Source organism: Odontomachus brunneus, unplaced genomic scaffold (genome assembly GCF_010583005.1).
Source record: "Odontomachus brunneus isolate Ranch 3 - 2012 unplaced genomic scaffold, Obru_v1 Obru_scaffold_018, whole genome shotgun sequence".
In the NCBI taxonomy this organism is placed as follows: Eukaryota; Metazoa; Arthropoda; class Insecta; order Hymenoptera; family Formicidae; genus Odontomachus; species Odontomachus brunneus.
This window is the reverse complement of record NW_022639468.1, coordinates 1,901,616-1,925,576: the sequence shown is the minus strand read 5'-3', so window position 1 is coordinate 1,925,576 and position 23,961 is coordinate 1,901,616. Positions and strand designations below refer to the sequence as shown.

Genomic DNA, 23,961 nt, shown 5'->3' with positions numbered 1-23,961 from the left:
ATATATATATATATATATATATATATATATATATATATATATCGAGAGTGAGAAAATGATATGATAATCTTTATAGTCATTCATCAATGCAAACCAGACTTAGTTTATAATTATTTATAAGAAGAGAGAGCGTATTTACATGCCAATATGTTTAATGCCTTTTTAAGACTCCTCTTGAGTTACAGTGTAGCCTTCTTTTTGCTCGAATGTCGGTTTAGTATTCTATACAGTAAGAAACTTTGTAGCATCTCTAGATACGCCACATCGACACGATAGCGAGGCTACACTGTTCTTGCGAGAGTATCGATTTGAGTGATTTACATTTCTTAGGTGTTAATGCGGAAATCAATATACGTATAAGAAGAATATTAAGTTTAAATTATGCAAACACACGCAATTCAATGAAACGCTATAATAGACCGCTTCTGTCAGAGAAAGAGAGAGAGTAAGACAGAAAGAGATAAAGTAAAATATATCCATGGTGTACAGCGATCTATCGCATGCAACATTCGGGCAGCGATAATTATTTTCGAAAATGATTGTAACTCCGGCACGTTCTTCACAAATTAGTGGTCTACAGTCGCGAATGTGCAAAACAAAAATTTGTACCACACTACCATACGTGTCAGTAGATGTAAGATTATTAATAATGACAACAACAATAACACTTATTATATTACGAATAATAATTTCTTGTGATTAAATCTCTGTATAAAACGTACAAGGAAGAATTCAAGATATTGTAGCTAATAGAATTCTATGGTAGAAATGGAAGTGACCGAAGAGAGTGTATTTCTAAAAGTTATCATTTGCAAAGAGTATTTTTCAAGTATTTTCAATTATTTTTTAGTATTATATCAGGATTCCCCTCCCCGAGAGACATGGTATAAAAAGTACGCGTACATATGAAAATACATCACAACTTAATGAGATATAAATTTTAGCGTTCAATACGATGTCCCGACCTGTTGATTAAATACTGTGAAACGAATCAAAGACCGATTATTCTTTATTTAAACAGACCCTAACAACCTATGTGTGCTTATTGCAATAATCGACTGCATAAAGATTGCTCTTATCCCGAAATTGCGCGTTTATCCATTTCGCAGATAATATTTCGCTTTATTACGCAACATCTTACGATTTCATAAGAAGCGCGTTTGTCATACGCTTTTCACATGCGCGTACTATTTCCTCCATTCAGCATATATTGCATGTCAGCGCAAAAATTAGCATTATATGGTGAAACGACCGGTTGTTGGCATGTTTGTAGAAAGCGGTTTCGCGAAAGACTATACCAAACTACTTTTTCTTACTTACATATCACACATGAAAGAAGATATAGACGAAATTCTCCCGGCAATCTCCTCCATACCGACATTGCATTTTCTGCAAAAAGTCATTTACATGGTGATTGTTGTAAAATCTTAATTGGAAATTGAGCCATAAATTAAACAGTTAATAATTAATACAGTAATATTTGTGAGTGATTTAATAATTATAGAAGATATATATTATAATAAAATATTTGTTACAACTTTTATTTAGAAACAATGCTCAATAATATTCTCGTAAAACGATGAGAATCTTTTCGCCATATTTTACCGACAAGTTGTACAATTTGCAATGCTAATAATGAAATGTAGCAGAACAGAAACAACTAGTAATATTAAACTCTAAATATAAATAATAACAGATAATATCTTCGAGTCATTTTGATAGCATTTATTTATCTCTAGATAAATAATATATTCGTGTTTTTATGCTTAATATAGTTAGGTTTTGATTTTCTGATCGTACATTTCATTTCGATATTCATGTCGAATAAAGTACTGAATTAATGCTTATATCTATATTCCTTTTTCAAGATATATTCGAATATAGGAGGTAATAACCAATTTTTTTTTCTACTCATCAAACTGAACACAATATTTTTCTACCATTTTGCAAACATAAAACTCGAAATTTTACGTAGTTATTTACGAAATGGTAAAGGAACTTTATGTTCAATTTGATGAATTTTATTTATATACAACGAATATGTCATGAATTGTCAGACATTCTGTACAAGTCCAATAATCAGTTGATGTAGTCAAAATCGATCGACAACCTGTTATTGAAAAATTTATCCTAGCAAAATTGGCCATGAATACTTGCACAAGTACAATGCAATCGAGTGCGATTATAACTAACCCGATAGCGTCCATTACCTTCCGTCTTACAATCTATAACGTTTATTATCCTATATATGAAGGAAACAATAGTACGAGGAAGAAATCTTACGTATTTAAGGAAGGAGGTTTGTGTAAACGCATGGCAGGCGCAATCTTTGTCCAGAGCAGCGCGATACGATGCCGCAAAATATCGCGCGTCGTTCCTCGAGCCTGTGACGAATTTCTCCTTTGCGAGGAACGACGGCATTCGAACGCTGCGCGAGCTCCGCATTGGCGGCAGTTGGGTCGCGAAAGCGCTCGGCGCGCATGCGTCGCTGGCCACTATTGGTCGGCGCGACGGCGCTGTCATATGACGAAGCTGCGTGGCATGATGGGATCGCGGATCTCGATTTTGCAACATGGCGGTGAAGTGAGGCGAAGTCGCGGGTGCTGTGCCATCGGAAAATGTATTTTTCGTAGTCGCCCGTAGCGATTCCGTCGTACCTCGCAGTCGCGCGACAGTGAAATACGTGTTCGGGTGGTGTCGGACGGCCAGCGGCGGGTGTAAATATGAACGGAACGGCCGAGAACGCGACGACCAAGGTGACACCCCGCGGCACCGTGCACTGCTCGGGCACGTATGGCAGGCACTAGAGTTCGCGAGATAAGGGAGCCTAGCTTTTGTCTGAGCGAGCCGCGAGTCGCGAGAGCAGCTGCCGCCGAGCGTAACGAGCCAGCAGCACCGAGTAGCAGCGCGATGTTGTGTCCAGCTCTGGCGAACTGTGAGAACGTGAGTGTCGTATTCCCTCAGTGTTAACTTACGGCCTTAACGCGGAGAGATGGTCCGGCGCGTGTGCCGACGACGACGGCGGCGGTAGCGGCGGCGGCGGTGGTGGCTTTTGTGTCGTGACCCGGCGTAATTTCGGTAGCGGTTCAAGTGCGACCGTGATATATCTCGACTCACGGGATATATCCGCCCGTTCGCCGTCTCTCCTCTTCCGGCGAGTTTCGCGACGGCTCCCGCATACGCCTCCGTGATAAATCTCGACGGCGTTCTATGCGCTGCGGCGGGCGCGTCTCTACCGTGCGATCGTCGATCCTCGAGAAGGCGAATACGTAACTCTCACGAGCAATCCGCGCGCACCACCATTGCGCCCGAACGCCCAGTCGAACACGTTTCGTCAATTCTCACACCCGTGGAGCCGCACTAGGTTTCATTGTCAGCTGCAACATCCGACGTCGAACACGTCGTCGTCGTCGTCGTCGAAGAAACGTCCGTGCATCTCGTCCGCATTCCAATGTCCGCCGCTCCTCGCTCCTAATGTTACTGATGTGATGCGAATGTCACGTTCTTTTCCTCAGATCTCACTTTGCACTCGCTTACCGATGTCCGAGAAGTTGATCTCTGGTCGGTCTCGGTAAACGTCGATGTAGCGATGCTCCAAAAATACCACATGTCCACGGTGGCCTAAAAGCATCGCGGATAGCACCCCGAATATCGTCGCGGATTTATAAATGTTTCAAATGTCGAACAATCCTTTTGAATCAACCTATTGCTTGTTGACAAACTGCAAAAGTGCTTGTTCACCTATCAGCTGCTTCAGCTTTTGCATACGCCATCACTTTGTTCCCTGCCTCTCATATATGTTCGACAGTGAATTGTATGATTTAAATTAGAGGCACTATATATGTAACACACAATCAAAAGTTATGGAATTTGATTCCGAAACTTTCCTACAGTTGTTACTTGTTGTTCATAAATGCCACGAATTGTTAAGCATATATATTGCTTCCGTTATAACTTGAACTTTCTATTCCTATTGTGTATAAAGTGCATCGACATACAACTTACTATTTATACAACATAGTGTGTATTTATGTTTTATACAATTCAATACACACATATACTGTTGAAGGAGCAGAGTACTTTTGGGTATTGTAACGTGTTACTGATAAGAAGTGTATAATACATTTCATACGCTTCATAATGACGGATATCTATTTATTTGTATACGTTTGTGTATATACTCAGACAAATATCTGTATTTTAACTAAATTGGAGAGTTGTTGGAATATTGAGTGATTTTTGCATATCTATCTTAAAATGAGGTCACAGCTGCACCCAAATAATCTCATTTGCATACAATGAGGTGTCCTAAATGCTTTCATGTACAGTTTGCGGTGCCTCTAACTTTAAAAATACATAACATACCGCACACTTATTATCATCGTATGAAATTGAATATGAAATATATAAGGAAGTACACATAATATATTGGTTAAACATTGCGATGAATAATAACATAAATAAGCATGATTTATATCCTGAATCAGATACGTGTGTACACTATATATGACTTATCTCAGCAACTCTGTTATGTATTTCCAGATATACGCAAGAAATAGAAACTTTATCGGTCACTGTGATTTCTGATCGTGCATGCGTGCCAAACACGAAGATATAAGAGGGCGTTAAGAAGATCCAATGGTTTCCTGACATGATGGAGGGCAAATTATATGTGAAGAATGAGCCGGGACTCGAAGGGCAATCACTCGCAAATCCTCAGCCCAATTCGTCCGTCGAGGATGGCGGAGGAGCTAGGATTTGTTTCGTCTGTGGCGCCGTGGGCCACAACGAGCAGTATTGGCTCCGAGTGAAACCAAGCCCGGGTGGCGCGCCCAACGAAGCCTACTTCCCGTTTCTCGAGTCGCACGAGCCGCCGAGCGGCTATCGCGGCGAGGGTGCCAGAAGCGGTGCTGTCAAAGCGTGCAGTCTCTGCTACGCTCTACTGCTGCAACAATGGGAGAGTTACGAGCAAGATGCTAGGCCCCACAGCCAGCGTATTTATTGGCTGAAGAGATGCGATGGCGGTCCCTTCACGGGGGCCGAGATGGCACTCCAGGGCGAATACGCCGCGCAGGTCCTGGGTTTGACAAACGATCAAACGCCACAGATGAGACAGGATGGTCGACCGGTCGGCATCTCCCCGCGATTGCCACCGAACTCGCCGTCGCCGAGAGTCGAACAAACTAGACCGCCGTCGAATTCGGTCGAACTGCCAAGGCCGCACTCTAATACAGCGGAAACGCATAGGCACTTGGAACAAGCGAGGCTCACAATGGAATCTCCCCACCAGAGATTGCACTCACCTCACCAAAGGTTGCAAAGCCCACGACAGCACGTTGAAGACACTAGAATATCCAATGAAGCAGCATTGGATTTGAGACATGCACCTAGAAGCTCACCTGCACCACAACCTACTTTACCACCACAACCACAAGGTTAATATCTTTTAATTATTTTCATCATTACGTTAGAAATACTTGGTTAGTTTTTATGCTTCTTTAGTAACGACATGCGTTTAGTGCGTTTAAAACGTAGCTTCCATATTGTAATGAATTTGAATTTAAACTACCTTTTAAATTCATTCGGAAAAGAGAAAATACATATTCACACTTATGTGTTGGAGTTACTTTTATTTCCTTTCTTTCATATATATAATTCGACATTTACTTAATAATATTTCTTGTATTGTCAATAAATTTGTTCGAATAATGATATTATCATATCGATAAATATCAGTCAATCTTTGAACAAATGTAGAGTATGACGGGGATAATCGTGCGTCAGAATCCTTCTAATTATTAAATTGACCCGGCGAGTTTAATTGGATCTTTATCTGAGGTCAACCTACCGTCTTTGCTCGTAATTTCAAGAGAATCAAAGAATGTTCTGTTCGTTGTACAGAGAAAACGACGCTCTCAGTTTAGCAATGTATACTTGGTTCATTATGCAGAATATTCTCAAAACACAGATAATTATAACGCAACATAGAGAAAACATTTTGCGAAAAGAAATTATTTATATATATATATATATATACATATATATATATATATATATATATATATATATATATATATATATATATATATATAATATATATGTATGTATGTATGTATGCACACACACACACGCGCGCGCGTTCTAACGCTAAAGTTCGCAGTACATACTGACGAAATCGCTAAGCACTATCTGATAAGAGTAAAAACCGTATTTCACCGCTATTACCAGTTATCTGCCGTCAGAATGTTTACGTGGTAAATATACGATTCGGGTCGCTATTTACACTGGCCTTAGTCCTTTCGTGCATCAATGTAAACATTCGAAAGTAAAGGTTAACAGTTCTGTAGATAAGACGGTGGAAGTCGTTGCAGAACGAACCGACCGTCCGATTCACTTGACGCGCACGTCCGATCTGAGTGGCGATTCCAGACTTTTCCTCCCGCTCGCGCCACGGTTCGAATGTCGAGCTTCGATGACCTTTACAATTTCGATTCGCCCGATCTGATATTCATTAGTCAGCGTGCCCTCGCCAGATAACCAGGTCGTCGTCTTAAAATGAAACTATTAAAACACTTTGTTCATTGCACCAACTGCGAAACTCTCTCTGTTGCTCTGTATTCGTAAGCATAACCGATAAACTTGCAAAAAAGTGCAGGCTCTAAGTGGGCCACGTGCAGCGCGATGATAATGTCGAAGGCGTGCAAGATGCCCGTGGTGTCTAGTTGTTATACTCGCAGATTTTACGCTACGTTTCAATTCGACAATGACCGCAGCGCATAACCGATCGTCTCACGTTGCAATTGCAGCTATTTATAGCGGTGGATCGTCGTCCAGTGTCGGTACAGACATCTTGGATCTGTCGATGCCGGACAAGAATTCAGCCACGGAAGTCTGTTACGTGTGCGGGGACGAGTTCAAGAGAGGATCCCTCAGTCACATTGCAGCGAAGCCACTGCCAAACCTGCCGCATCCTTCTGCCAGTCCTCCGCCATTTTTTCCGTCACTGATGCTTCATCCCAGGCCAAGTAGGAGTCGACCTATGGACAGTGCTGGTCGAGTGCAGGTGATACTTCCCGATACAAAAAATATCTTTTGATAAAGTTATATTTACTATTGTTATCATTACTATATATTTCCCGATATATATTTTCCATCTCATATATTTGTACAGTCTTTTTAAAATCAATGTCTGATGTCTCATATGTGTTTTTAGGCCTGCTCAATGTGCCAGAATGATCTTTTATCACAATGGAAAGCGTACAAGCAACGGGGAACACCACATGGTGAGAGAAATTATATGCTTCGCAAACGACAAGCACCTGCAACGGATGCAACTACGTTTATCTGCTACACTTGCACACTTGAGTACCCTTCATCCAGTATTAGACTTATGTATTGCTGTGCTAATCCCGAGAAGGAGGCGTACTTCCCTTTTATTTGTAATCTGAAACCTCCACAAGGAGCTAGTCCTATTAGTCCTCAGGGAATGGTGCAAGTTTGCTCCATTTGTTATAAAGCTATCCCGCAGAAACAGCAAGTGTTTGGTGGAGAAAATCAGGAGGCCCTGCCAGCCGGACAAAGTACAGATTTCCGTCAGCAAGGTTAGTCCTTTTATTCCAACGTATATTTGTAAAAGTTTGTTTTGTACTTGTGGAAAAGTTTCTTGAATGAATTGAATGTTTGCTGCAGGTCCTTCGCCACGACCCGCTGTTCCAAAATCTCCAGCTAATTCAGCTGGTAGCGATATTCGCTTTAAGCCATACGATTTAAATAAGTCGACAGTCCCTGCAAATAAGCAACGTAGTACTATCATGAAAGCGTCCGTGCCTGGCCAACGAAATTCACCTAGCAATGGCCCTACGGAAAATGGGGGCGTTGTACTTGGCCAAAATTATAAGTGCTATATTTGTGAAAAGTCGTACCCACGTATTCATATGGAGTGGTAAGTTACTTTACTACAATGTATAGTGCTCAGAATTATATGTATAAATAAGACAATTTTCGAGGACTTACTTTACCTTATCACTTCAACTCGAACACACAACTGATAGTCGCAGTATTCGGCCTCAGGTTCATTGATATTATGAAGTCTATGAGGCGCTTCCTAATATGAAAAGTTCTTATCAATTCTTTTACATGTAATATTTTTATACAAACAACTCTTACATGTAATATTTTTATACGTTAGTAATATACATTTATATATTAAAACTACAACGTGGCAACTATTTCCACGTCACCCATGGAGTACTATTGCGGACGCGTTTTTTTTTTAAATAACATACACGATAGGTTTATTCAATAGTCTATTGTGATAGAAAGCGCCTCACAGATTTCGTAATGTCAACGATCCTGAGGCCGAGCGTCGCGACTATCAGTTGCGTGGCCCATCGGACGAGTTTAAACAGTAAGGGGAACTAAGGAGGCGTATCCCTCGAAAATCACCTCGTTTATACAAATAATTTCGAGGACTGCTCTACTACGTAACGTACCATCACCGAGATCAATATGATTCTATTGCAAGATATTAATATCATTTTTTGTCTTATCAGGTTATCTACAAGTCCAGAAGGAATGAACTCACATGCCATGCATTTTCCTTGCTTAAGAGGAATGATGCGCACATCAGAAAACGCTTGTATGGATAGCCACGGTAGAGTATTAGCATGTAGTAGCTGCGTGAGTCATCTTGCGCAACAGTGGGAAAGTATGGACGCTGAACGGATTCCTCTAGAACGCCGCAAGTTAGTATGCTGCGAATTATATTAGCTGTTGCTTTCAAACAATATGCATGTATTACGCGAGTTAATCACAAAGCGATATGCTTTGACTCGTTTTATAAGCAAAATGATTTTTCGCTCATATAATAATATATTAATATAATAATTTACGACTCTATGTGTGTTATATTTTGTATACAAAGAAATTGACAATTGCTCAATCTTTGAGTAATTTAGATGCAACTACGCAATTAAAATAGACCACTTTCATTATATTTATATTTTCGCTAAATATTACGAAATTAATATACAACATTTGCGATATCCGTCAAATTTCAGATACGATATTCCTAGTCCACATCCAAATGGCGACGTGAACCGGTCGATCGCTACGCCACCGAGCTCCAGCTCGGACAGAACGTTCGGAAGCAATCCGGGCACGTCGAGTAGTTCGATCTACTGCTTCTTGTGCGGTTTACACAGTGACTTGACTCTAGCTAGAGTCCTGTACGGTCGTCCACAGGGCCGAAACGCACCATTCTTTCCGGAATTGTTGCGTCATCAGTCGCCACCGAACGCCGAGCAGCTACGCGAAGATGGCTCCGCGCTGGTGTGCACCTTTTGTTATCATTCGCTGTTATCGCAATGGCGTCGATACGAATCTCAGACCGGCAGTCAACAAGTGAACCCCGCTGATCGGCAGTACAATACCCACGACTACACCTGTTTTGTATGCAGCGTCACGACGTACCGAAAACGAGTACGCGCTCTGTCGATCAAGGATTTCCCATCCTTGAAATACCACAAACTACGGGAAGGTTGTTTGCTGCTAGAGAATGGCGACTTTACCGTGGTCTGCTTGGACTGCTACGAGACCCTACGTACGCAGACTCTCGAATACGAGAGATGGGGCTTGCCCATTGAGAAGCGGGAATACAATTGGATCCTGCAGCCTCCACCGCCCGAGGACAGCCCCGATGCTGCTATAGCCAGGTTACCGTCCGGCGAAAGATCCGACAAAGTGGTGAGTATATGTGTAAGCTAATGCACATACACGTAATGACCGATAAAGTCTATTATACGCTAACGAGAACAAGTTACTATAGATGTTTACTTATCTCCGACAGGTCCCACCGATTTTAACAGTCAGGCCAGCGCGAAAGAACTGTTCACCAAAGGCTCCCGATAAGAAGGTACCGACAAAAATTCCGGAAAAAGAACAAGGTAAGCGATAATTAAACGTCGATTAAAATGTGCTTACTATGCAGTGCGTGGGATTTGTATACATGTACGTATATTTGTAATGTTGTAATATATTTAAGCACCTTCGGTTTTTTTCAAGTTTAAGAGAGAGAGAAGAGAAAACTAAATTCAAAATTATCGTGTTATTTTAACTTTAATTTACGCGCTTGAAGTATTCTTAAGAGTAAACTCGGTGAGTTTTAAACTTTCCTCGTCTCACTGCATGGTAATGCACCTATTTAATAGTTCTTAATTAAAGGATCAACAAAAACTCTTAAAGTGTTTTCTTCTAATGGCGTTAGTTGAAGCACTTATGTTAAATAACGCTAACTTGACTTTTATCTAATCCGTACTTATGTTAAAATAATTCTAACGCGCAATCGTGTAAACTGATTAATCCCCCGTTAAGTCTCTCGTTCTAATCATCTTTTGATGTATAGCACATCTAATTATTTATTTATTTACGGAAACATTTTTTTTCGTACAAAAGATTAGGTAAGATTGACTTGTTAAAACTCGATCTAAGAAAAATGCGGTCTTAAAAAACATACTTTAAAAAGTGAAAAATATAATAAAAGTAAAGGAAAGTTAATAACACACACACCGTTAAACAAACGGATGAATATATTTTATGACATTTAAAAATGTTCAAATTCAAATCGTTCTCCGCGCACCAAACAGACAAAACAGTAAATATCTCAGAAAAAGCATTATATATGCAGACCACTTGAGTTTTGTTACACAAATAGGATTTAAACCATGACAACAAACATCTGTTAAAACCAATAATTTTAAACTTGTGTATTAAAATACTATTACTTACAAACTGAAAGTCGAAAGGTTTTCGAGAAATCTGTATAAATGATAGAATTGCGTGCAAAACTACAAGTGCTGTAACTGTATAGCAATCTTTTAAATATCACGAAAGATTTTTCCTCATATCAACTTTTATTAGATTTGTTCAGTTTATCTACTGGTATCTCACTATCGTTAATCTACACTCGAGGACACATATGCAACTTTGAGATTTGACTTTCATGTTTATCGCTTTCTGTCTGCGCGAACTTTTCCCCGTAAAAGCTAAACGCCTGCATAAGTTCTGACGAGTTTGCCGTATCGATCGTAATATTTAATATGACATCATAAAATGCGAGAGGATGGTTTTCCGACGACTAGAGTACACTTAACTCTCGGATTTAATTAATTCGTTGACTCCAACTGTGCTTGTTCCACTACGTATATTTACGCATACTCGGTAAATATATCTTTAAAATAGATCCGTTTAGTAAAGTGGATGTTGTAGCGATCGATGTTGGACGTCAACACTTTCTAATCTCTTAACGCAGCACATTCGAAAAGCCGCAAATATATACACATACGTGGAAACACCCGCACACATTGTATTTGTACAAAGACTCGGCGGGGCGAAAGGTATGATGGAAGGTGAGCGAGACGCCAAGGGTGAGTGAATGAGACGTGAGTGGTGCTCTTAAAAATCCGACAGACAAAAGCGGACTGACAGTGGAGAACTATCCGGGAGCAGGGCCTGATGGTTTGCAGTTTTCATTGCTTTTTTCTCTTTCCTTCTGATTTTCTCTTCCTCTCCCCCTTCCTTCACCTTTCTCTTATTCACTCGTTTATATCTTTCCTCTTTCCTTACTTTTCCGCGACCCTTTCTCGGTGTCTCGAGTTACAGGCAGAAAAATATATCCTCTTTAGCGAAACGTCTTATCATCACTCGATCTCGCAAATATCTTTCGTATGTGCTCAATAGTTTAATCTATTTCGTCGTTTCTTTTTCCTGCACTTATCATAAAACGGTGTTATTGATTATATTATATTTATCTTAGGTCAAAATTGTTTACATTAACCCTGAAAATTCTGTCAAACTTGTAGAATCAATGGAGAATCTTGAAGTTTAGTAATACACAGAATATCGATGTTATTTATTAGGCTTTTATTGATATTTAAAGGACTTCTTTAACAATTCTTTTAATATTCAATCATTTCAATCAGTCTACTTGTACTTAATCTCAATTTCAAGAAACAATATATTTAGTATATAACTCACTCGATTATAGATATAATATTTTAATGGTAGATATTAAAGTGTCTAATAACGAGGTAATGAATAAGTAAATAAAATAAATTTTCTTTCACAATTTTTTTTATTATTATTTGGAGTTATTACTATACGGAATTTTTCAACACAGGATCTAGAAATTTAAAAAGATGAGAAAAATACTAATTTAAAGAAATCCTTTAAATATCAATAAAAGCCTGATAAATAACATCGATGGACAATACTCTGTATATTACTGAACTTCAAGATTCTCCATTGATTCTACAAGTTTGACAGAATTTTCAGGGTTAATGTAAACAATTTTGACCTGAGATAAACATAATATAATCGATAACACCGTTTTATAGTAGGTGCAGGAAAAAGAAACGACGAAATAAATTAAACTATTGAGCGCATACGAAAGATATTTGCGAGATCGAGCGATGATAAGACGTTTCGCAAAAAAATTATTAATTTATTGTCGCTACATTCTGCGTTCTATATTCCGTCCTGGGATTGACTTCTGGTTGTCATCGTAGTCAGGTGCTCAATGGTCTCACGTGAGAAAGTAGGAATCAATCGGAAATGCAGTGTCAACTAATGATTGTATGTTAACCGACAGTCGTTAAATACTGGGACTAGCTTAAGTGATTTTCAATACCATGCGTATCGAGAATTTGTCACTTAATCGTCTTGATTAATTTGGTTATTTCGTAAATCTAAAATATTTTGAAAGCATCAATTATTATCACATTTTATCGATTACTGAATGTGCTAGTTATAAGATTTGCTGTTTTATTTGCACTTTTGACACTTGCACCTAATACCTATGCACCTAATGCCTATTGCACACCTATGCGATGAGCGAAATCCAATGAGAGCTCTTCTTGCTAAAGAGGAATGCAGTGTACAACCGGCGTTAGGTGTAAAAGTGTCAAAAGTGTAAACAATGCGAATGAACCTATTGATAAACGCGAGCGACAGTTGACAAAAGATGTCAACACTTTGTCTTTCTGCCGTTTGTTTTGATAGTCTCATACGCCGCGTATTTGTCCACTATCGAGTTATTACGTCTCGAGCCGACAAACGGCGCACATACCGACGCGACGCGACGCGGAGTATGTGTATCGTCGCTTTGTTTACGAATTCCGTCGGGAACACATTTTCGGAAGATGTTTCGTCAGCTATGTTGTAAAACATATATAATCGTGCTCTCTTGGCATCGCGTTAGTTAACACACGTTTTTCCTATCGAGTCATATCTACTAAGGTAACTAGATTTCCCAGCCCTGAAAACTTCATAAATATGTGAAGCGGGGGAGGGGGATAAAAAGATACGAAAATTATTTGACAGTCATTGAAAATGATGAAAAATCGGGACGTCTGGTCATCTTAGCTGTATGTGTCGAGAAGAGAGAAGATTACTCCGTAATAATGTACTTACGATATGTCCTGACGACCGCACGTCGTTGTTTTCGGGACTCTAATATTTATTTCCGCAGAAGACTCACAGGACATAAGCGAAAGACGTATGGAATACGGAGCATTGTGACCATGGCAGTTGCTCGGCATAAAAAGATCGCAAACGCGCGCGTTGTCAATCACGTATACCAAAAATTCATTAGCCATTGGCACCGAAAGTGCCAAAAGTGCATGAACGTGAACGCGCCAGTGATGCGAACGAGGTCGCGCGTCTACACTGACGCGATCTGTGTACGGCGGACGTCTTAACCACTTGCTCGAGTTAGGGGCTGAGCACAATAAAAGGAATAGGGAATTGAGAATAGAGAACAGGAAACAGAGAATAGGGAACAGTTCAATATTAAAACATGAAACTTAATTCATCAACGTAGAATAGAGGAATAGCGTTATTTCTTGTTTTCAGTATTCCTTATTCCTTATTCTCTGTTCCTTATTCCTTTTATTGTACTCAGCCCCTTATTAACCATTCTAGACCAATCGCGTTCGTTTCGCATTACGAGGTTGTCATCGTGGTTATTCAATCTAGGCGTTGGTAATGAATCGCGCGAAATGCTCGATCTTTTCGCGCCAAGCAGCAGCCAGGGGCACACATCGACCCACATCGCTCCGCGTTTCTCGCGTCTTTTATCGGTCGAAAGTGAGTCTCGCGCGTTAATAGGTCTCGGGAGTATCAAGAATAGCGATATGCGATCACCGAGGCGTATCGTGAATATGTCATTTGTAAGTAATCTTCTCGTTTCTTCTCGCGGTATATACGACCGATGCTTGTCGCGACGTGTCGTGCCTTATATTCGCTAATATCATCGACTCGTTCAAGTAGCAATAAAATCGTTGGATTTATTGAGCGGGAATTAGAAATGCGATGACAATCAGAGAGAGAGAGAGAGAGAGAGAGAGAGAGAGAGATGCGGGATATTCGGGCGGTTGCATCAGCTTGTTAGGGAAAGAAATATGGAGAAAGAAGTATCTCATAGAGCGCGTTCTTTTCGACCGCGACGCCGTTCACATATTGGCGTATATTTTCAGCGCGATTCAACAATCGCGCGGCCATCTTGATTCTCGATCTTTCTGCATTGAGTAACCGCCGTGGACACATCGATCGACATTGCTCCGCATTGTACGCGTCTTTAACCCGTCGAAAGTGAGTCTCGCGCGGAAATAAGTATTGGGAGTGTCGAGAATAGCGATGTGCAATCGCCGGGGCGTATCGTGAAGACGTCATTTGTAAGTAATTTTCTCGTTTCTCCTCGCGGTATATGTAAGGTGACCAGATTTCCCAGCCCTGAATTCGGGACACTTCATAAATTTGTGAAATAGCGGGGGGAGGGGGGGTAAAAAGATCCGAAAATTATTTGATAATCATTGGAAATGATGACAAATCGGTGTCCCGAATGGCACTCGAAAAAATTCGGGACAAAGGGTGAAAAATCGGAACGTCTAGTCACCTTGTATCTACGCGAGTATCAGTGCCAGTGTCTTGTTCAACGAAGGAACCAAAAATCTGAATTGGGAAGTTAGATCGCAGGACGCCGAGATATATATTTTCAAGTGTGTCAAATTATTTATTACGCAGATAATGTTTACTATTTCAATAGCCGTTTGACGAAATCGTCAAAAATAATGAAAATCGCTTTTAAACTTAACCTAACCTAATCGGCTCGAAATTTGGAACCTACTTGAAGGCCCGGTTATACGTTAACAGCCGAGTGATACGTTAACTAAGTCATGTCTTTGTTTTTCCTTCAAACAAATCAAGACAGACATATTTTAACTCGATTGGTGCAACCGCACTTAAGATCGGGATTAAGTTCGTCAATGTTTGACGAATAATTTTAATTTTATGATTGTTTATTATGATTTTTCCTTAACTTGTAACACTCATTTTTCACACATCAAGAAATATCGATGCAAACAATCGAATTATGGCCCGTGATTATGAATATGTAATTCTGCTCAATTAAGAATCGTAAATAACTTTTACATGAGTATTAATCTAAATCTCAAAAGAGTTCCTCACAATTTATTTCTTTAATAGTGTTTCTTGAGATATGAATTTTTTCCTAAAAAAATCTGGAATCTTTTAACGCCTTTTTTTATTTCCGTTTAGGTTTGTCATTTTACCGACTCGGGATAGTAGACAGTATACACATATTGATACATTCGGGCTTTGTCCTTGCTTTAATTAGACAATTAAACCTTGGCGTTACGAGACGAAGAAGCAAATTTGTACGAGAATATCGTGCGACAGCGTATTTCCTTACCTCTTTAATCCACTGACGCGACGCGACCGTGCGTTCGCTCGAGAAAAGCCCTCACGGCGCGAAAGGTTCCCTCGCGGCTTTGTTGCTGTTAGTCTGTAACACTTTCGCGTCGTTTCCTTCCTTTTTCGTCCTGACTTACCGGCGGTGTGCACGCCCCTATAGCGAAGGAAGGCACGACTCTTCGAGTTTACGCCGTTGGACGCGTGAGACCACCATGCAAACCTGCCATTTAGGAGTCGTAAACTTGCATTCGAGCAGGCCGTTGAAGTCGCCTTTTTAATCCGGTCGAGACAAGCTGGTAAAAAATATATTAACCAAATGACCTTTCTGTACAGGGTGTCCCGACACCATCACGCACTCTTTTGTAGCTGCGAACCCTCTGATAAATTCGGTCGTTTCAAAAAGACAAAGAAATGTCCTGTTCATAAAATATCGTAATTATTTCGAAAAGTGAACATCTCGCGATGGAGAATTTATCGAGGAATAAAAATCGCGTCGTCACTTTTCATATTATGTCACCGTTCCGTGATATCGTCTTCTTCCAATTTTACGCTCCACTTATTTGTACCGCGAAATACGCCGGAAATCCTGCAGTTTAATATATCAGATGCTTTAATACCGCTGCAATCCCTCCCGCCACCTCTCGCGCATCCAAATGCTGTGCACGGCTCTTCCGAGGCGCTTAAGTATCATTATCGCGGTCATAACGTCCGCTTGTGGAAAATCGTTCTTGACAAAAGGGCTACCGATCTCTCCGATTCCGGGCTTCCGTTCCATGGGGTTTTTATATCGTGGCACCGTATATAAGCGAACAATATATCCGCTGTTGTCGAAAGGGCACTTATGTGTTGTCACGTTTTTAATGTCTATAATTTACCGTGCATTGCCGAAAATTACAGCGTACGCAAAGTAATGCCCTTCTTAATCCTTTATAGTACGGGTACATCACAAATTTTCATACATTTTATGAATAATGAACGCATTTTAGCCAGCTAGGCGTTATTTTGCCAAAACCGAAATGAACTTTAATCTATTAAATTTTAATCGGATGTTTCCGCAGTTAATAAAATTCCTATTTTCAACCCCGCCGCGAGTATTTAACTATATTTTAATCTCAAAACGTTAATAATTGATATATTTTCACGGTTCTTTGTTACTTGACCTGACGCGCAAATGTGTCTTGACTTCGATTCCGAATCCGAATATTCAAGCCGTCATACGAATATCTAAATCGACGGTAGGAATTCAGCACGGCTGGCGCGACCGTAAATTGCGGCGACGAGAGTTGCCGCGACGCGGAAAGTCTTGAAAGAGTAGAAAAGGAAAACGTAGAAGTCGTTCGTAACTCCGAGTATCGCATTCTCCTCGGCTCTTGAGACGAGGCAGAGAGAGAGAGAAACGGGGAAGGAAGTGCGCGCAGGTATAATACGATCGTCGAGATCAGGAGGTCGATTAAGGTCGGTCGATCTGGCTTAGAAGGTACCGGGGGTGTCGGGTAGGACTTAGCAGAGGGCTTAGCGGGTGAGAGGAGCTTGCACTCGCGGATGAAGCAAGGGGGTAAAGCGAAGGTGGAGTGTGGCACGTCGAGTGAGAAAGTGTGCAGGGTGGAGTGGAGGCAGTGACGGCAGCATCGGCGGCGACGACGGAGCCGGCGAGTCGGGAGGGGGTTGAAGGAGAAAGAGCAAACGCCCGCAGCGTGACACCGCATTGCGCCCACTTGCCAACCCGCCCAACACCTAAATTCGAATTAGGGAGCCAGCCCCGTCGTTTCTCGTCAACACGCCTGCCGCCTCATCCTCTCCTCGACTCATCCTCCCCCTCTGCCCACCTACTCCGCCGCCGATCGACCCTCTTCACGGTAAACGTACGGGGCGAGATGTCAGCCCTCTCACCCCGTCTACGTACACAACGTCCATCTGCGACCCTCTTTGGTCTCTCTTACTTACGGAGAGAGCAATCAGCTCTCTGAGGGGGGAGAGACCAAAGTTTATGTGAGTGTGTGTGCATGCGCGCGTTTGTTCGTTCGTTCGCTCGCTCGCCTATTTGTGTACGTGCCGCTGTCGTCTTCTTGCGGGAATCGATATCAACGTCATCGACTCGCGCGCGCTCCTTATCCCCTCGATAACACGCCGCGTCGGGTCCACTCGCCCCTTCTACTCAGGCACGCGGCCAAAAGGCTCGATTTCGCTCGTGTACTCGTCGCCGTCCCGGAATCGGTGCCAAGGCGCGACCCGATCGACCCCGTGGCCTCTCCTCTAGACATTACTTCGCGACTCTTACCGCGGGCTTTTGCGTATTCTTCCCTTGGTACTCCGCATCGCGCTTAACGATTTAATTAAATTAATTACGTAATAAACTTTCTTGTCTTCTTTCCATCAATTCTATATAAAGAGAATATTAGTTTCAGATATATATATATATATTTTTTTTTTTTGCTAAAATATTTAATATAAAAGAAATCTAAAAACACGGGAAAGAAATAACTTCCAATGCTATTTTCGTAAAGAGAGAATCATCTCCATTGTCGTGCAGGATTATCATGAACAAAAATAACAAATGTATGTTCCATAGGTAAATGATCAATAAGATATCGTATACCACATATGTACATGTACATGTACATGCACATGTATCGCCAGCAAAACATATCTTTGAGGGTACCTTGTTTTCAAATATCAAAGGATGAAATTCAAACTATCGTCGCGGTTCTGTGAGCGATTTAATCAGATATCCACGGTACGATAGCTGCGTTTGGACGGCTCGCGCGCGAGCGAATGCCACGAATTCACGTAGCGAGGTGTTACTCTCAACGCGTTCTCTCAACGGAAAATGCTCCCGGCTTGGCGCGTGTTAATAATTAACCACCGACTGCCTCGCGAAGTAGAAGCTCTCTCGACGGCGCGCCGGCAGACGGACGGCTCCATGGCTCGTTTCACCTCGAATAAACCTTCCTTCCGGCTAGCTCTCCTTTCCTTTTCTACTGCCGTACACCCGCTCCTTCCTTTGCTCCGATTCGTCTTTCAAAGTCTACACGCGTCGGTGAAATTCTTCCCGTGCAATCATTGCAGCGAACCTTTTTTCTCTTTTATACTGTCGATGTCACCTGTAGCTTACGTGGCAATTATGCTACACATTTTTTATTCATTTCTTCAAAGTTAATCCAAGCGGGCTGTCAGGGTTGCGAAATTAACGGTTTTATTTGGACTGATTGGAAGATCAGGAACGAAATATTATCAGGATAATATGTTTAAATTTATTTAAAAAATTTGCATGCGTGTGTTAAAATTGTGCAGTTCTCAGAGAAAATGTACATTTCATTGCTGAGCAAACGTAGTTGTGCTTTTTTAATTAATCTTATGATGAATGTTTGACAATATGCACGGAAAGAAAAAAACTTGGTTGAATTAATCAACTTCCTGATGAAATATCAACGAACCAGACATACCGGTTGAAGTTACCAGAATTCTGTTCAACAATATTTTTTATTAACTTGAACAAAATTTTGATAACTCCAACCGAAATTCTCTTCGTTCATATTTTCTCAGAAATTTTGTTAATATCTAACCCAACGTTTTTCTCGTGTGTATTTAAATTCTATTTCATACAAGACAATAAGTTTTCACGATAGTATCACCTTTAGTGTACACTCCCGCACATTTTTTTCCACGGGGAATGAAATTTTTGTCGAAAAAAAAAAAGGGAACGATAACATCGGGGTGTGGCTGCACGTCGTTTGATCACACCAGGATTAAGCGCGAATCGTGCGGCACACACATCGTATGCCAAGTCACTCTCGTTCGACTACGATAAAAATAATATAGCTTATTAACCCCGCGGGAGAACGTCGACGTTACGATGGGGCGAGAGCGAGAGGGTGGCGGTCGTGAATGGGGGTCGACGAGGCGGCGAGGGCATGGGGCGCGCGCGTTTGTTCGCCGAAGGAGCGAGAGAAAAAGAGCGGCACACCGAAAGAGGATACAGGAGGGAGCAGAAGAGGGTAGACCGAGGCGCGGATGGAGGTGGAAGAGGATAGTTGGTCTGGCGTGGAAGGAAGGGCGAGGGGAAAGTTCCCTGTCGCCGCCACGTATTGATTTTGCCCGACAGACAGTCGGCTGTTGGGCTGTCTGCCTCTCGTAAGCCTAACTCGCCGCTCTGTGTCGCGCGGGCCCCACCATGCGATCCCAGTCCCCGTTCTTCTCTTTTTTTTTTTTCATCCTGATAACTTCCCCACGTAGAGTGGGTGATGGTGGGGCAACGTGGATGGTACTCCGTTCAACGTTGACCCGTGGCGAGGCCACCATGTGTCCCCGACTGACGCTTGAGTAGAAACAGATCGGACTCGAGCATATTTAAAATTCCGGAAAAACTTCGGCGTCTTCTAGAGAGGAGCTTCCGTCGGTGGGGCAACGAAAGATTTTCCTCTCGCTGCAGTTTCTGGAATATATGTAGGTCGGTTTGAAACTGTAAGTTATGCGCTTAAAAGAACTCGCGTAGTGGCTTCTCCTTGGATTCTTTTTTCTTAGAGGCGTTATGTCGAAATTCCTTGACAGTTTTACGCGCCTAGCTGAGCCGAACGAAATGCCAGAGCATTGCGAAGTCGTTGCGTTCGTGTGATTGTCAATTATGCGCGGGAAAGTGGATAGCTGTCAAGGCTTTCGGAATAACACCGTTGATGCAACCGAAACGAACAAGAAACAGTGAATCCAATCGGCTCGGCCTGAGCTACGGTTTGTTAATATTCTTCTTATTGGTTGCAATAAAAAAATTCGCCATTCTATTCTGAATATTGCTACACAATCGTAGGCGATATCCGTTCGCGAGCAAATCGAGCAGGTCATGACGAGCTATTACAGCTGCAGAAAAGTTTTTACCAGATGTCACATCACTGATCATCTTGTTTCTTCATTCTCTTTCTATTCCCAGACGTTTTCTTTCGTTTATGCTGTTATCGTTGCGCAAGTTACTTCGCAAAGTATGATCAAACCGTATTTCGATCCCTCTCTCTCTCTCTCTCTCTTTACACTTCCCCCTGCTCACTCGCTGTCAGTCTGTCTCTAAGTCGTATCCGTGACAGACGCACGCACGTTCTCTTGGACCGATTGTCTATCACTCAGTCTCGCGCCTGTCAAACCCATCGGCGCTCTCGCAACGCCTACATCCCATAATCCGATTCTTCCGCGTCGGAAGTCCCGAGGAAGCCATAAATATCGTCTGCACTACCGTCCAGTGCACCCAAGCTGTTAAACACATGGTATCCCAAGCGTATCGCAGTATAGCGGCGCGAGCAGACATATCGGAGACATTCGTCACCGCGGCAACATCGGCGGATTGCGCCGACTTACGGGCTAATTGATCATCAAATATGGGACACACTGTGCTGTCTGCGAAACACTTGTGCAAACCCCGACCGCCGCCGACGCTATTCATCGTAGCGCTGGTCCTTGCAAGAAGCTGTTTCACGCGAGTTACATCCGCGACAAATTACCCGTCGCGGACAACGACGTAATACTTCTTGTGAATCGCTCGTCCGCGTGTTCGACGTGCGTCGTGGCTCTCACTCGGCGAGCTCGTTTCGCTTCCTTCCCCCGTGAACTCGTGTGCGCAGTCGAATGAAAATCGATCGTTATCGACCGGTCAATTTACAGCACGATAACCTGATTGATAAAAACGCGAATCTCATGGATAATCTGATATGAAAGTCTGTGCTTCAACGAATCTGGACGTTGTCGAGAGCGAGGAAACTTTGATTAAGTCCGCAATGATCTTTCGAGCGACGCTTTTGAAACGCGTTCTAAATAGGCGTTGAATAATTTATGATCGATGAAAGACACCGACGAGTGAATTTATTTACCGCCTGCATATACGTTCCAGTATCGGAGCAACGTCAGTCGCTTGTACACAGAGATTAAATAATGCAGCAGCGAAAGATTCATCAGTATGGTCGTAATAAATTGAACGGGCCTTGACGTATAGTTTACGTAAAGTTTTTCGAAGCGTTAACGGATACTTGTTGCGCCTAGAGTCCTAGATACTACTACCGGCGATGTTGCAATCGATAGCTCTCGGCTTAAGTTCTTTCTGCGTTCTCGGCCGTTATTTTAGATTGCCACTGCCAGATAAAGAATAACGATTTAACGACAAGAAAAAGAAAGATTTTTTTTTTTATTATCTCCCCGTTCCTTGCCTTTTGCGTCGCAGTGTACGAACGCGATATCGGTCATTCAATACAGACCTTTGTTGACACAAATGTATGGCGTACACGTTCATTGATTATCGACTCACTATGAACCAATTAATGCAACGGAATTTGTAAACATGTAAAGCGCGCATGCTTTGCTGACGTTTGTGAACGATACAGACAGACAGTGGAATTGATTCGAACTGTTTCATATTTCGACGTTTCAGTGAAGGCAAAAGTACCAATGCTAGATACGCACGTAATCCTTTATTGTTTTGGTCTTCAAATACGAATATTTTTTAACTTTCAACACAGAGCTAATATATGTATATATATTTTTTTTATACACGGAGAAAATTTAATAAAGATGTTCAGAATTAGTTCGGGCATTGATACTTTCATCTTCACGCATCAGAATTTTTCATCACTTGTCGCAAGTCGTAATTGGTTCCCCACGATAAAGCAACACGTTTTCGGCTGACATTGTTGTAGCTCGGGTTTTCGCATGCACGAGAGTATACGGCATTCATATGCGCCGCTGCATCGCGTACAGCACAGTGGCGTGTACCTCTTTTACTTGTTGCTACCGCGAGGAAAATGATTTCCATCGTGAAAATCGTGGCTTACGTTCTATACGCCGGTGATCAATCGACATTACTTTTAACGTGCGCGTGTGGCCATTCTGAAAGAGCACGCGGTACGTTGTTATCGGCTTAACGATCAACTTTAATGGGCACATCAGTTTATTGGATTGCCGTTACAATAGCCACGAGAGTACGTTGCCCGCGAAAGGGAGAATTAATTGCACGACGGATACGCGAAACCTAGTGAGCGCTCGCTTGCTCGCGCGGCGAGAGGATGTTATCGCGGAAACGTATTTTGTTGGCGGTACGCCGTATGCGGCGACGCGGAGTTAATTACCCGTTTACAAGAATTAGCGTATTGGTAATTTCGGCCTTGGAGTCAAGCGGATCGATGGCGGCTAATTGTTCCAGAGCTAATAGCCGCGGTAAATTACGACGGGTAAGATAGCGGCCACGAAGCCGCCCGCGATGCACACGCGGTGTGTCGCGTGAATAACTCTTCCCTCGTGCGCGCGCGAGATATTAATAATAAAAAAAAATACGCGCGATGGTCTTAATTGCATGGCTCCGCAAACGATGCGCCTTTTAGCGAAATTCAAAATTTACACCGGACAAACTTGCGCGCTCTTAAGAATATTAGCTTCTCGAGCGTTGAAATTTCCTTCCGTGTCCTCGTTGAAATTTTTAGTATTTGCTTTCTGTGTACGCGAAACGACGCAACCACCTACGACGGCGGTCTCCGGATCGCGCCGCGCGCGGAACTTTATGCAAAATATTATTTACCACGGAATAGATTGCGCGGACTGTCCCTAAGCGGGACTTGGTGACTTCGTACAACTTTCATCGTGGTCGAACGGCGACACGGTGACACTGGAGGAGTCCAGTCGAACGGGCTCCGTTGAAAACGCATTTTGCGACGAGCTAAATCATCTCCGTCCGCGAGCAGCGCAGGCCTTGACCCCGTAATTAAATTGCAATGGGTACGCGAGAGAAATCGCAGATATTTTTTGAGAAAATGCGCGTCTAATATTTCACGACGAAATCACGGAATCTAATCATGCTTCGGTTCTAATCATGCTTCGATAATAATTCCCGTACGCGTATTACGGTTCTTTTAATGGCCCCGATAGGAGATGTGACGCAAATAAAATTATCGTCGCACTCTTGATTTGGCGAGAGACTTCTCGTGAACGCGCTCCCAAAGGACGCCGTGCTTTTCCACGGCGCTCGTAAATATTAGGACCTTAACTTAGTTTCCGCCCAAAAAATACTGAGAAAAAGCATTTATTGTAAAAAATTTATTTAAATTATTTCAATGAAAGTATTTTCCATCACTTTCTACAACTTTTTGCCATCTTTCTGGCAACTGGGCGATACCATCTCGATAAAACGATGTTTGTTTCGAAGCAATCCATTCGTCCACCCATTCTCGC

General features: G+C 42.1%; 1 protein-coding gene and 1 long non-coding RNA gene across 3 annotated transcripts in view; one reads left to right on the top strand and one right to left on the bottom strand.

Moving 5' to 3' along the window:
* LOC116841809 overlaps nucleotides 1-2,589 on the bottom strand; it is a 25,359-nt gene extending 22,770 nt beyond the window's left edge. The window contains exons 1-2 of the long non-coding RNA XR_004377606.1: nucleotides 2,284-2,589; nucleotides 1,321-1,389 (exon numbers count right to left, since the gene is read on the bottom strand). This is a non-coding gene — a long non-coding RNA (uncharacterized LOC116841809). The remainder of the gene's footprint in view (nucleotides 1-1,320; nucleotides 1,390-2,283) is intronic.
* Nucleotides 2,590-2,794: 205 nt separating this feature from the next.
* The window catches only part of LOC116841806, a 107,658-nt gene continuing 86,491 nt past the window's right edge, over nucleotides 2,795-23,961 (top strand). For both annotated transcript variants that reach the window (XM_032810186.1, XM_032810185.1), the window contains exons 1-8: nucleotides 2,795-2,943; nucleotides 4,543-5,435; nucleotides 6,807-7,063; nucleotides 7,214-7,601; nucleotides 7,690-7,942; nucleotides 8,553-8,744; nucleotides 9,060-9,744; nucleotides 9,848-9,944. In XM_032810186.1, coding sequence (XP_032666077.1) covers nucleotides 4,652-5,435; nucleotides 6,807-7,063; nucleotides 7,214-7,601; nucleotides 7,690-7,942; nucleotides 8,553-8,744; nucleotides 9,060-9,744; nucleotides 9,848-9,944 — 2,656 coding nt within the window. In that variant the 5' untranslated portion in view covers nucleotides 2,795-2,943; nucleotides 4,543-4,651. The remainder of the gene's footprint in view (nucleotides 2,944-4,542; nucleotides 5,436-6,806; nucleotides 7,064-7,213; nucleotides 7,602-7,689; nucleotides 7,943-8,552; nucleotides 8,745-9,059; nucleotides 9,745-9,847; nucleotides 9,945-23,961) is intronic.